Consider the following 14,157-nt stretch of genomic DNA (forward strand, 5'->3'; position numbering starts at 1 on the left):
TGATGCAACTGTTTGGAAATGGCAAGAAAGACAATCCAGGAACTACAAAACAATCATGGAGTGAGCTATCTCAAAGTATTTCTGAACACATGAAGGCAGTGTTGGTGACTGGGAATTGCCAGCATGGATTTACAAGGATAAATCATGCCAGAGTAACCTTATTGCCTCCTGTGGTGAGATGACTTCATTTATCAATGACAGGAAACCAGATAATGTTGTCTGCTTTGAGTTTAGCAAGACTTTCCATGTAGTCTTCCACAGAATCTTTGTATCCAATTTCACATGGTCCAGTATAGACAGGCAAAAACTTGACTGGATCATTGGTCAAAATGGCCCATGCTCTGTCTACAGGCTGGTTACAGTGGAGTTCCTTGGGGTTCTGTCCTGTCTGATATCTTTTATCAATGACTCAGAGAAAGAGACAAGTTAGAGCACTATCAGGTCTGTGGACTGATGATACTGGATGGAGGGTGTAGTTGATATGCTCAAGATCAGGCCTGCCCTTCGGAGGGATTTACACTTGAGTAGGACTAAGCCAGCAGGAATCTCATGAAATTCACTGAGGACAACTACACAGTCCTTCATCTCAGACACAATAACTCTCTACATACCCCAGGACCAAACAGACTTGGCACAAGTTCTGTTGAAAAGGACATGAGAAGCTTGGGATAGGCTGAACAGGAGTCAGGGGTAAACTCTGGCAGCAGTGAAAGTACATCAAAGGTCAACAGAAACACAGCTGGCAGATCCAGAGAATCGATTATTACTCATTGAACTATAGCTGGCATACTGGGTCCAGTCCTGTGTCTCCCAGTACATGAAAGCTGGTGATAAACTTGAGTGACTCTATTGGAAGGCAAGCAGTATGGCTGAAGTTTGAAGCATGAGAAGTTGAGCCACTGGGGTTTGTTCAGCCTATACAAGAGAACAGCAGCTTTCCAGTTCCTAAGAGGTTACCAAGATGATAGAGCTGGGCTCTCTGCCAAAGAATGAGATGAAGGGCAAAAACTAACAGGGGAGGTTCTGGCTAGATAGAAGGGAAAAAAAAAAAATGACACTATGGGGACAATCAAGTAGTGGAAGAGATTACCCAGAAGGCTTGTGCAGTCTTCACATGGAGGATTTTAAGACCCGACTTGACAAAGCCATAAGCAACCTGGGATCTCCTGAAGTCCCTTCCCCTCTGAATAACAACTCTCAGGACTGATCTTCTCTGTGGAATTTCCTCCGAGTAATACAGGTCATATCAATCCAGGTATTTAAAGTCAGTGCATATGCTGCTCTTCACCCCACAGACCAGGAAAATTCCATAGAAGGTGGCCCTCCCGGTTGTAACTAAACCAGATCTAAGACAATCTGAGCAGGAACAGCACTAGACGGAACGCCACAACATTTTTTCATTGTTTTAATACGAGTGAATAGATTAAGAGATCTGAAATGTCATAAAGCAGTATACATACTGAATAAATAATATGCACAGGAGAGTCATGTCTACATTGTAACACTGGCTAGTATTCAGAATACTTAAAATAAATCCAGTGACATTGGATAAAGTCCGTAAAAATGCTATCCTGTCTTCCCTTGTATGAAATTGTTCAAGTATAAAAAAATCCAATACAGTGTAAAATATTAAATTCCATTTCGGTCAAGAGTAAAAATTGCAAGTATTGTAGTTTCACAGGACAATGTAAAGCAGCATTTTCTAGCAAAGGGAAAAAAATAGTCAGTCTACATTACAGATGAGTGAGAAAACGGCACTAATGCATTTGAGAGGTCTACATGAAAAACTAGGAGAAGGAAACAGATTGAGCTAGCAATATTTTATGTAAAAACCTAAAAAGTGTTAATTTAGGAATACCCTCATACAGTGCACATACTGAATTTAAATAAATCCAAGTCAACATCCTTAGTTAATTAGGTTAATATTTAATATGCTACATCTAAGCCTACTAAATAATTTATGCCATGAGATGAATACATAATTTTACAGTGTCACATCTAAAGTCACTTTCTTTAGAGCGCAGCATAGTAAAACTTTCAAAATAAATATTTCTTTTTAAATAGCATAACAATTAAGGCACAGTATAAATCACATACCATTAACCCTTCAAGAACTGCAGTCTTGGTAAGAAAAGTTGCCTCGTGTACTTTATGTTGGCTAATAAATATTTTAAATATCATCCTGAAATAGATATTAAAATTGTACAAATGGTTTCGGAAAAGAAAATTCCCTTAAAACAGTTCTCAAAGGTTTTAATTCATTAAGCTTGTTCCTGCCTTTATTCACAAGTTAGGAATAGATGCAATAAATAGAAAGAGAAGGCTGTTGTAGTACAGGGCTGATCCTATTTTAGAATCAGAATAGCTGACACCAGCAGTTAAAGTTTCCCAAAAGTGAAACAGGATGGGGCGAGGGATTAGGATGTGACAAGCTCATCACATGAGCACGAGTGATGTATTCTGTCCAGAACTGTCTGTGTTATTGATTGTCTCTACAGCTGTTGCACCCCTTACTTCCACATCACTTGCTCCATAGTTCCACTCATCCAGAGGACAGAGAAGAAAATAACTTTGGTGCCTGTCCACCATCTTACTAGGTGGCCATCTTCCTTGGGTTTTTCGATGCCCATTAGTGAGACAGTGAGAAGGTACTATCTCACGAAGACAACTTCTGAAAGCTAGAAAGGACAATCAGTGCTTTAAGCTTGTTTCCTCTCAAAATGGATAAAGGTTACATATTGCTGACTCAGTTCTTTTCCCTGGTTCAAACTTTTCAGATACCATTTTCTTAGCTAAAAAAGGCAGTTTTTGCTTCCCTGATACTGTAGAAAGTACGTATTTGCTTTTTTTTTTTTTTTTTTGGTTCTTGTTTGTTTGTTTGAAAAGATGAAGTCCCATTGCTACTCCTGCCACTCTTTCATGACAGTACAGTATTTTTTTTTCTCCCACATTTTCTTCTGGTTTGATACTTGAAACTAGACATGCTGCACTACCCCTCCCCTCTAACAACATGATTTGGATGCATGTGTATAAAGACTGTGGAATAAGAATCTTTAGTTTTGCCATAGCCTCACTTTCCTTAAAGCTCCTTAGTTAATATCAATTGTCTCTGATTAACTACTTATACTGGAAGGCTGAAAAGAGGAAGAGAAAGAGTGAGCTTCCCTCAGGAGTCCATCTGCTATTGCATACGGTCTGTCTGCAGCTGTTGGGGCTGGTACTGGCCAAAAGCAGCAGCGGCTGCAGCAGCCGTCCCAGGCGCCGCTGCGGTGAGGGGCTGCTGCACCGCATAGCCATAGCCCCCCGCCGCCACATACCCAGCAGCAGTGGCTGGCGAGGCTGCGTATGGGTACTGCTCATAGGCTGCAGCGGCAGCAGCAGCAGCTGAGTACTGGGCGTAGGCAGCTCCGGTGTAATCGATGTAGGGTGTAGTGGAAGCGGCGGCTGCCGCGGGCTGGACATGCGGGATTACCACTCCTGGCTGCACAAAAGCCTGTGGATAGACATAGTGAGCAGGTATCCTGTTGAAAGATGGGAGAGGCAGTTAGAGTCGGTACACAAGACAGCATCGAAGTGTCACATCCAGACTCCGAACTAAAACAAACTCAATTTAGTTGTTGTTATGTGCATAGGGTTGCCACAATAACTAGACTCAATGGACCAATTATCAGTTCACTAGCCCAAGGAGAGGCATCACTCCAAAGCAGTGTTATATCTGAGTTAAATAGGAGCATTTATCATTGCCTGAGGATATTATGTTTAATACTATTAAAATCCTTAGAAGGACCAGGATTACTGATGTCAGCTTTAAGACAAATCTAAAAGAGTAAGCTTGATTATTTCACGCAGAAAATGGTGGTATTTATTTATCAAATCACCTGTAAGTAATTTTTATTACCCTGCTTCTCACTTAACCACTCGACTCTTAGTAAAATTACTTCCTGCAAGACTTCTGTTATTAGTAACTTAACAGTTTTGACAGCATCACTATAAGAAGCTTAATAATAGCCAATAAGACAACAAAATGGTTGAACTTTTGACTTTATGTAAAGTCTTCTCAGGGAGTGAGGGCAGAGTGTATTGTGGCAATCCTACTTAAGTTGCTATGCAGACTCAGCACACATTAATTTCTCTGCAACCTCAGTCACCCTTATTAAAAATAAGAATAAAAAACCAACCAACAACACAGGCGACAAAGGAGTTTAAATAAAGTTCACAAGTGTGGTAAACACAGCAAGAATCACACTTTCCAAACGAACGATAGTGCAGCTCACTCCGTCACAAGAGGCCATTGAGGGGAAGCTACATAGATGCTATTAAAATCCATAACAGTGACTCCTAAGTACATGTGCATCACACTTTTGTAAAAGGTTGTAAGGACACGAGGGTCAAACCTGTTTGATTATCAGGCCACTGATGTCCTGTTTTGTGCCAGCTTGTTTAGTTCTATGCAAGACATACAGCATAGAGTTTTTGGGAGGTAGGGCTAGGATAAATTCTAAATAGATCTGGTGCTTAACAAAAGCAAAAAAACCCCAAATTTACAGCTTAAGAAATAACCATCCTGAACAGATCAGTGCACACATTTTCCCATCGTCTCCAACTCACAAAGTGTGCTTCCTTGGCTTGTTTACCCTTCAGCTTTGCAAGTTGGTTATATCATTATCTTAGCACACAAATGTATGTACAAGTTTATCTCAAAGTTGTATTTTATCTTATGATTTATAAAAATAATAGACTTGGTATAATTTTCATTTAAATCCATAACCCTGTCTTGCCTCTGCATTTCCTCAGAGAAGACCTTCATACATGCAATGCCTTTCCAGACAGTGAATTGTTATAAATCCATGAAAAACTGCTTGTGCAGATTCACTATTTCATACTGAACTTTACTTTTCCAGACAGCTCTAAAGACTTTGCCAACCTTTTAGCACACTGTGAGCAAGGATATGAATTGCAACAGTAAAAAGTGTCCTCATTGCTCTGAATTCAGGATTTTATGGAAAGTGTTGTTTTGTTTGTTTCATTTTAAAAGTAACTTCCAAATTGACTTAACTGGTCAATAAGGAAACATTTCAATCAGAAGGGCCACTGTCAACTAGATTCACAGCAAAATAGATTAAGTGATAGGCAGGCTTTAGGACAGCCTAGTTTATAAGAAAAAGAGAACTCAGTTGCTTGAACAGGAATATTAGTGGAGAAAAACGTTCAGCTGCTGTGTTTAAGATGTGAACACCACAATCATAAAAACCCAACATGTCAATGAAATTGATTTCCTACTGCGTGAAGGGGGGGTGGAGGGGGAAAAAGTGACAAGTAAGGATTGGGAAGGGAAAGAAAACATAAACCAAAACCATCAGTTGGGTTTTTAACACTCACCTAATTTATGAAGTGATTAGCCAGAAGTGCATTTGAAGCATACTTAAGCTGGCTCTGTGCATTTAAATACACATCATTACCTGAGCTCTCCACACAAAATGGATGAGCATCAACAAGCAGTTTGTGTTGGTCACCAGTCAAATACCGTCCTAATAAATATAAACACCACCTTTTTAAGTATTAAGGAAAGAGGTATAAATCCAAATTGGAAGTCACCGAGGGCCTCTTCAGCATCATTAATGTCTGTTTAACATCACATCAGAGAAATCTTTTATATGCACCATTTATGAAAGAAAGTAATTCTAACAGAAGATACAGTAAGCAAGGTTATCTAGGTGCTTGTGTTGACCTAAACTGATGTTACTAAGATTTTCTGAAGATATTAGGACACTTGGCCATATCCTTGAACAAGACGGAAAGATACATGTGCTCTCACTTAAACTCTTGTGGCTTGTTTTATTTAAGCCAAGAAACTAACAGGTGGTGAAGTTATGAAACATTATCTGTTTGCTACATCTTGCCCTACAATAAACATAAACCCTGTGCAGGCTCCTCACCACCATACCATTTCACACATGATGATTGACGGCATAAGCTGCAGCGAGGCTATTTTTGATCATCTGTCATGCTACAACTGTTTTGAGTCGAGTAAAATGGCTTTATATGGCCAAAGTAAATTTCTACCTACTGCTGAGGCCAGCACATGTAGATCGCAGCCTTTCAGAACCCAACTGCTTTTAATGCTCTGCCAGGTCATAAGCTGAAAAACCAATTCCCAGTTATACTGGATATCCTTAGTATCCCTAATTTTAAACAAAAGCTACTGCTTCACTTTTGAGAGTAAGAGTGTGAGAATTATATATGCTTAAGCTTTCTTTCTGGCAGTGGTTTTTATTCTGGAACCTGTATTTACTGTTTCACACTTTAACATTTACGTTTAGCAGTAACTGCAGCTTTGGGACATTCAAAATTGAATGACATAGACTCCTGCCATGTGCCTTAAGGCCTTCATTGCTCTTGTAACAGAAGATTTGTGTTTAACTTAAGACCCCAAAAATAATCCTATAAGCAGTAATAAAGTGAAAGCTAGTTGTCTCAAAGGAAAGACTTTCTAGACTAATGCAGAGAGCTGCATCACACAGAAATTCAGCAGCAGTAGCATGTCCTTGACTCTCAACATTCAATTCTTGTGAAAGCAGGTATTTAACTTGGAACAAAAAGTTTTGCATGACATCATCTGGTTTTGTAAGCATAACGAAAGAGTAGATATTCACCAATGCAGAGCCTTCCTCATAGCAGAAACTGGTTATGAAAATACCAAGATATACAAGACCTTTAATATGCTTCCTGTGCCTGACACCACTGAGAGGACATGCAGCATTCTGCAGATTAATTTCCAGCTTCATTCCCTCCTTCCAGATTATCCATAGTCTGGAGCTATACAGGTCTTTTGATCATAAACTCAGCAGAGGGATTTTCCTTCTCTCTTAAGAAAGGCAGAATTGCCTCACTCTGCAAAGGTAATACTAAGCAGTGAATATCAACTATTTGATAATTGTAGAATTGTTTTGGTTGGAAGAGACCTTTAAGATCATCAGGTGCAACTGATAGTGAACTTTGGTTTTAACTCTGGTCTTAATAAAAGCAGTGGGAATGTTCTCATTTTGATCAGGGTACTAGCTTTAGACAGAGAATAAAGGGGAAAAAATACCTCCCAACAGAACAAGTCACATCCTACACCAGTACTTCTGTATAACCCTGTATTTTTACATCAGTATTAAAGTAAAATTTGCATACTCAAAGTGAGAAAAGCTATTTTAGGAGGCCTCCATAAGTTCCTGTTGAATTCAGAGATGGTATTTTAATAAAAAAATCTTGAAAGCATGTATAAATAACCAGGCCAACAGCTTTCTATGAAACACATGAACAGTCAGATGCTACATGTGAAAAGCATGGGGAAATGTTATTTGGAGGATTAATTGATCTCTGCAGTACTGAATAAAGAAGAATTCCCAGCATTTTACTTGATTCATGCATTGAATCTAATGTAGTTTCTGGCTCCCTCCACCACAATAATCATAGACTCACAGAATGCACGGAGTTGGAAGGGACCTCTAGAGGTCATCTAGTCCAACTCCCCTGCAGCAAGCAGAGACATGCCTAACTAGACAGGTTGCTTGAAGTCCCATCAAGCCTGACTTCGAAAGTCTCCAGGAACAGGGCCTCCATCACCACCCTGGGCAACCTCTTCCAGTGTTACACCACCCTCTTGAAAAATAATTCCTTTTTAATGTCCAATTTAAATCCACCCTTCTCTAGTTTAAAACCATTCCTCCTTGTCCTAGGGCTACCTCCCCTTATAAATAGTCCCCACCCAAGCTTAATGTTGTACTCAACTCACAATATTGTCCTTCTGCATCTTCACAGTAAAAATAATGGAATTTAATCCAATTATTTTCAGTTTCTTGTTTGATATGTGGGGATCCATATCTAAACACTGCTGATCATGTCAGAACATGGCAGCACCTCACTAATTTGCACTCTGGTAGGAAAAAAAGAAAAACCACACCACGTCTCAAAGCCTTGGTGTATGATTTGGCAGAGTATTTTCAGTGAATCAACACCACGGTCCATTTTACACAGCATATCAGAGAAATGCACCTGTAAAAAGTGGTACTACACAGGAAGCTTTAAGGTGACCATGTAGTTCAGTGCAATTCATGTAACATCCTGTGAGAGTGAACTCTTCAGTAGAAGTAGATTCAAGTAAGCACTGAAACAACAGTTCTTACTCTCAAGCAATACAGGGCGTGAGGATGTTCATTCATCCCAACAAATGCTGTTCTTCTCAATATCATGGAATCATAGAATCAATAAGGTTGGAAAAGACCTCAAGGATCATCAAGTCCAACCTGTCACCCAAGACCTCAATATGAACAACATTCTTTAGAGAAGATACAGCTCATTGAAAGTTTTGGGGAGGAAGCAGGATTAGTAATCTCCTTTGTTATCACACGGTAAAAGAAAGGCAAAAGCCAAGGATTAAAAATGACCAATTTCATACATAACTAACGCTGTGACTGACACTCCTTTTCTTAGGATTTATGTACATTGCATTAGAAATAAACACCTTATCCTGCCTGCTGCAAGGATTTCCCTGACCTGAACACAATTTACATCATCGGTTGTTGCCTCTGGGTAAGGAAAGCAAGAAAGAGCCCTACAGTCCTTTTAGCAACACATTGCCACAGGTTCTCCTTTTCTGTAGTGCTCAGCACTTTAAGTCTCTCCATGGCTGATCCCATGGTGGTCCACTGGTTCCTCTTTGCAACAAGTGCTTTAACAGCTCTGGAGACAACGCGCCTCACCTCCTGCCTACCTTAGTGCAGGCATCGTATACCAACTGCTGCATATACACCGTTGTCTCCTCACACTTCAAAGGAATCAAACCAAATATAGTAGAGGATAATCATAAGGAGAAAAAAGGACAAAAAGTTTTCCACAATTCTCTGAAGAATCAGCATTTGCTTTTAAAAGTACATAAAGTTTCTAGGAAAACTTTTATCCTATAGTTTTGAGGGCAGGAACTGTTTCCTTCCACTTTAATAAATCAAACTACCAAGAAGCTGTTACTTCTTACAGATAGGTAATATACTCTAAAGCTACCCTAGCCAAATAAACCAAATACCTTTGTGACACATCCTCCCTGTCTTAATGTTAACTTACTCATTAGCAAAATGCAACTTAATTGGCAAAATGCATTATGTTGCAATGAGTTTCTCAGTCAGTGTGCATTAGTGAAGTGACACTGTGTGGAAAAGTTTAAAGCAGACTTCACCTCCTGATTATACACCTAGAAGAAGCAAGAGTTAGATCCGCTTAAGAACAGTGTCCTCAAGGAGGGGAGAGATGTGCTACATATTAATGACAGGCTGAAGAAAATAAAAAGTATCTCAAATTAGAAAGCCCAAATGGACGCACATTGTTAATAAGGAGCTCCACACCCCTCCCAAGAGCAAATCCCACTCCCCTCAAAAAACTGTGAACATGCAAGCAATACGTTGATTCACTTAAAAATCAAGAACTCACACAATTTAGCACTCACTACAAAATATGGTTAAAAAAGTCACAGGCCACAGCTTGAAAGCAAGGAAAAAAAAAAGTCCCCTTGCTCCCCATGGCAAAGTCACTCCTCAGTAACAAAACCACAATTAAAAAGACAAACCACCACCCCCCCCCAAAAAAACTTTCACTACAGCTCTTTCAATTAAATAAAAGCACACAGTTTAGCTATCAACACCACTTCATTACTGTAATAAATCAATAAATAAAAAAAAAGCACACGGAGGTCTATTTACTATATGAAAAAAAAACATACATGCATCGTTAATCACCATTTTAGCTTGTGTTTGAGTCTACTGGTTACAGAGTTTAATTCCAAACAGAACTATTCCACCTCTTATCATCATATCCTTCTGATCAGTTATCTTAACTGTAAACGATCCCTGTCAGATTAGAAAGAGATAAATAACATTGAGTCAAGCTGAAAAAAAATACCAAAAAAAAAAAGAGAGGGGCACAGCAATCTTGCATCAAGTCATACCTCCTGGGTTTATCATAGGGTCATACGGGACTCGACCGCTTAGGAGGCCGGGACCCATCCCACACAACTTGACTCAGCTGCAGCATTTAGAGTATGACCAACAAGGTGAGCACATTTACAGGTAGACATTTATAAGTCTGATGACTTCAGCATTGCTGCAAGGTTTATAAGGCTGCTACTGCAAGAGGCCTTGAAAGATCATAATTTTTTTCTTAAAAATAAACCACCAAACACAACAACAAAAAAAACCCAACCAACCAAAAAAAACACATATATAGGTTTTTCCTCCCCTGTTTGAGGTCCCACTGAACACTTACCCAAAAGGCCTCTGTATGAGAGCTGGATGAAGCTGCTGGACACCAAAGGCAAAACCTAACAACAGAAAGACATCACATTCTCTGTATGGGTGTCCTTTTGGCCACTTATTTACACTATATACACACAGGCGCACACACACACAGAGTGACAACCCTTGCTAACAGCCTCCAGTGGTGATGCCTGACAGGCTGTAGAACCAAAAACTCAGAGAGCAAAATGTATCAATCCATATTCAAGACACACATACATGTGCATAGAGAAAGGAAAGCATACGCCTCCCTAGAGATGTTTAGAAGAATTACTTTCTTCAAACAACAAATATAAGGTTTCCATTCATGTTTTATTTCATGCTCCATTCTGGTCCCTAACTTTAGCCTCTGAAAAGCTGATTGAGTGGTATGTTCTACTCATCAGTGTAACCGTGTACTTTCTTCAATCATTCAAGCCATCTCAAGGACAGCTAGGAAGTGAAACCCTAACTTCCCTTCTGTTCTTCAAGCACCCAAGCATAAATCCATTCTTTCCTTGATGAGTACAATTACTGGCACAAATGTTCCTCAGGTTAAACAAGAAGGAATTCAGCGCAACCTCCTTTAGAGCACAAGCATGCACACTGTGCTCCTATTGTCTTACTGCCAAGCAGCAGTTTGCAAAGTGACTGGGACATCAGATGGGCTCAGATGTGGTCTTAGGAAGAGCCGTTTCAAGTCTGCATAATAGCTCCCATCTGTCTGAGGCATTTGCATTAAGATACTGTTTGTATTAATAAGACTGCACACACTGGAAGCGATTCATTCTTAGGCCAATCTTTCCTTGCAATGATACTGTAAATGGTCAGCGCCACCACATTCCCAGCAGCGGGAATAACCAATGAAGTGTCTGAGCTGTGGAGGTCTTCCTGGGGAACGGCGGATACTTTCTCTGACTGCTTTTGGCTTTTAGGTAGGGCACATGTACAAAACAGCCAGAGAGTTACTATATGCTGTATTTAGCACCCAAACAGAAAACATGTCCAAACAGTGAGCATACTCCAGAGAAGTGCAGGGCAGCACTACCTGTTTCAAAGTTTTACTCTCTTCAGAAAGTTCAGCTTACAGAGAGAGAAATGCCGTTCAGGGCTGCTCCTCACCTGGCTGCATTATCCGCGGCTTGGCCCCCAAATACGCCAGGTTCACGTTGGCTTTCCTGCCATCGATGATGGGGTTGGGGTCCTTACAAGCCCTTTCAGCAGCAGCTCTGTCAGCCATGGTGACCTTAACGGGCGATGATGAGCGTTAGATCCCTTTCCGCGGGAAAGCAGAAGTCTCTCGCCCACTGCAGCCACCCAAGCTGACCACGCGTGCAGCGCTGGCGGACGGTGCAGCCGGGGTGGCGAGAGGCCTCCGCTCCGACACCCCAGCCTTCCGCCGAGCTGAGCGGAGCAGCCGCTCCGGGGAGCGGGGAGGGCGGAGGGCACGGGCCGAGCTCCACCGCCGCCAGATAACCCCCGGCGAGGCCGTATCAGAGAGCAACAGGCGCGCCGGCAGCGCAGCGAGAAATTCAGCAATTCCCCCTCAATGTCCTTTTTCAGTCATTCCACCACCTCCCCCTGTCACCATCCCCCACCACTCCTCCCCGCCTCTCTCCAAACGGAGAGAAAAAAAATAATAAAGGAGAAAAGCAAGAAGTAGAAGTGGCCGACACACTCTCCTGTCCCACGGGGCTACCTCGTCCCTCACAATGACCCCCGCGAAAGTTTCTCGGCGCTACCCACGCCGCAGGCCACCTGTCCCGGCCACCCCCATCCCCCCGCCGCTCCCCGGCACTTACAAAGCCGTATCCCCGGGACTTGCCCGTCTGCCGGTCGGTGATGACCACCGCCTCCTCGATGTCCCCGAAGACCTCGAAGTACTTGCGCAGGCTGGAGTCGGTGGTGTGGTAGGGCAAGCCCCCGACGAAGATCTTGGTGTATGTGGTATCTTTCTGCGTCGTGTGCATCTTCCGCCCGGCCCTGCGCGCCGCGCCGCGCTCTGCACCCACGCGTGGCCGCTGGGGCGTGCGGGTCCTGCGCGGCGAGACCCGCTGCCAGAGTAAGCCCTACTCGCTCGCTCTTTTTACGTAGTTTTTTCCCCCTCCTCTCTGCACCCCCCCAGGTTTCCCCTTCCCCGCCACCCAGTTACAATGCAATTCCCTTTTGCCTTTGCAAACCCAGCTTCCTCCTTCAAGAGCGGAGCCCCGCAGCCTCCGGAGGTTTTGAGGTAGGTACCGGCAAAAGGCGGAGGGGAGGCCCGGCAGCAGCCAGCCTGGCGGCCGCAGCGCCAACAAATGCAGCAGCTGGAAAAGAAGCGCTGGGCCTGGCCGCTAACAACTGAGTGGCCTCCCCCCCCCCCCCCCCTAAAAGCCACCGGGTCGGGCACTCGCGGTTCCTCCTCCTGGTAGGGGCGGGGACGGCGGCGGGGCGGATCCCGCCCTTGGCCGCGGCACCGCCGGGGCTGGCACACAGCTGTTGGCAACAGCTGGATGCCCCCTTCCCCCGTGCGACCCTTGGAGCCGCCAGGCAAAGGGGCTGTACCACAAGTGCCTTGCCGGGAGCTCGGTGCCCTCTGACGCAGATTTGACCGGGGGTTGTGCACATAGAAAGTGCTGGGAGGCAAGGGTCTTGTGGGATCACCACGGCGTGGTCAGACAGCTGACTGGGAGCTGGCGGTCCTCAGATGCTTCAATCCCTCCCCGAAGGCTTGTGGTGAAACCTCAGCCACCCTCACTTACCTCTCTTCCCAGTCTAGGAAAGCTGTGGTGCCACAGTACTTGCATTATTATTGTTGTAGTGGTGATGGTGGTTGTGGTTCTTGTTATTGGTTTAAATACAGGATGAAAAAAAAAATTGTGAAGCTGCTTCCCTTGTTTTTTCTCTTCCCTTGTTGCCTGTGCCCAGTGCTGGGAATGGGACAGACAAAAAGGAATTGGAATGGGCTGCCCGGGGAGGTGGTGGAGTCGCCACCGCTGGAGGTGTTCAGGAGGAGACTTGACAGGGTGCTTGGTTGCATGGGTTAGTTGATTAGGTGGTGTTGGATGATAGGTTGGACGCGATGATCTTGAAGGTCTCTTCCAACCTGGTCTATTCTATTCTATTCTATTCTATTCTATTCTATTCTATTCTATTCTATTCTATTCTATTCTATAGAAAATATTTAATCCCAAAGTTCCCTGTACTATTATTTCATAATTTAAAAAGAAACAAATGTCTGTGTGACATTGAGAGGCAGAGGACTCTGCGAGCTGGGGGGAAGGGAGACTCACTGAGACAGGAAGGATGGGAGAAAGGTTAAAGATTGGGGAAAACAGATGTACACACATGCATAGGCTTCTGAATTGTTCCCTTGTGGTCCCAAACTCTTTATATGTACTACTGTCTCTCTTTCCTCTTTCTTCTACTTCCTTCTGTCAGAATTTTTTCCTTAGAAGAAAAACCAATGTGTCAGTTGCAGGAGGGATTTTCTCAGAGTGTTTCAGCCCCTCCAGCACCAAATATTAACCATAATAACAACACATATCCCTAAACTTAGGCCCTGCCTGGTCCGTATCTATCCTTGCCCCATTTAATTTTTTCAGCACTTGTTGACCTAGTTCTAATGGTCTGTTCAATACTAGGCCATGCTGTCACTAAACCCTACCTAATTCTTCACTCCCAGCTTAAATAATTTGGTTTAATATGTTAGGAGTAACTCAGGTCAAAGCCTAGTAACCCCAGCAGAACCCAGATGTAAATGTAGCTTTTCAGCTCAAGCTATGACAAGCTCTTAACCTTGGCCTGAATCCAGTTTGGCCAGCTAACCCTGCCCCAAAATTTCTACCATCATGGCTCTCGTGTTGATCTG

The 14,157-nt window shown here is 42.9% G+C and overlaps 2 protein-coding genes across 2 annotated transcripts in view; one reads left to right on the forward strand and one right to left on the reverse strand.

Moving 5' to 3' along the window:
* The window catches only part of ATXN1 (ataxin 1), a 445,788-nt gene that overhangs the window by 23,935 nt on the left and 407,696 nt on the right, over positions 1–14,157 (forward strand). The gene's annotated exons all lie outside the window — the stretch shown is intronic.
* Positions 2,839–12,651, reverse strand: RBM24 (RNA binding motif protein 24). The gene is made up of 4 exons (XM_068160810.1): positions 12,110–12,651; positions 11,430–11,553; positions 10,300–10,354; positions 2,839–3,521 (listed from the first exon to the last, which is right to left on the reverse strand). Exons 1-4 carry the CDS (start codon positions 12,275–12,277, stop codon positions 3,182–3,184), a joined length of 687 nt encoding a protein of 228 aa, XP_068016911.1. The 5' UTR covers positions 12,278–12,651; the 3' UTR covers positions 2,839–3,181.

This window comes from Melanerpes formicivorus, unplaced genomic scaffold (genome assembly GCF_026170545.1).
Source record: "Melanerpes formicivorus ecotype bairdi unplaced genomic scaffold, bMelFor1.0.p_v2 SCAF_53, whole genome shotgun sequence".
NCBI lineage: Eukaryota > Metazoa > Chordata > Aves > Piciformes > Picidae > Melanerpes > Melanerpes formicivorus.

Coding starts and splice junctions, on each gene's coding strand:
- RBM24 (XM_068160810.1), bottom strand. CDS start 12,277: ATGCACACGACGCAGAAAGATACCACATACACCAAGATCTTCGTCGGG. Junction 11,554..12,109: donor AGTCCCGGGGATACGGCTTT/GTAAGTGCCGGG, acceptor TCGCCCGTTAAG/GTCACCATGGCTGACAGAGC. Junction 3,522..10,299: donor CTCATACAGAGGCCTTTTGG/GTAAGTGTTCAG, acceptor ATCTTTCAACAG/GATACCTGCTCACTATGTCT.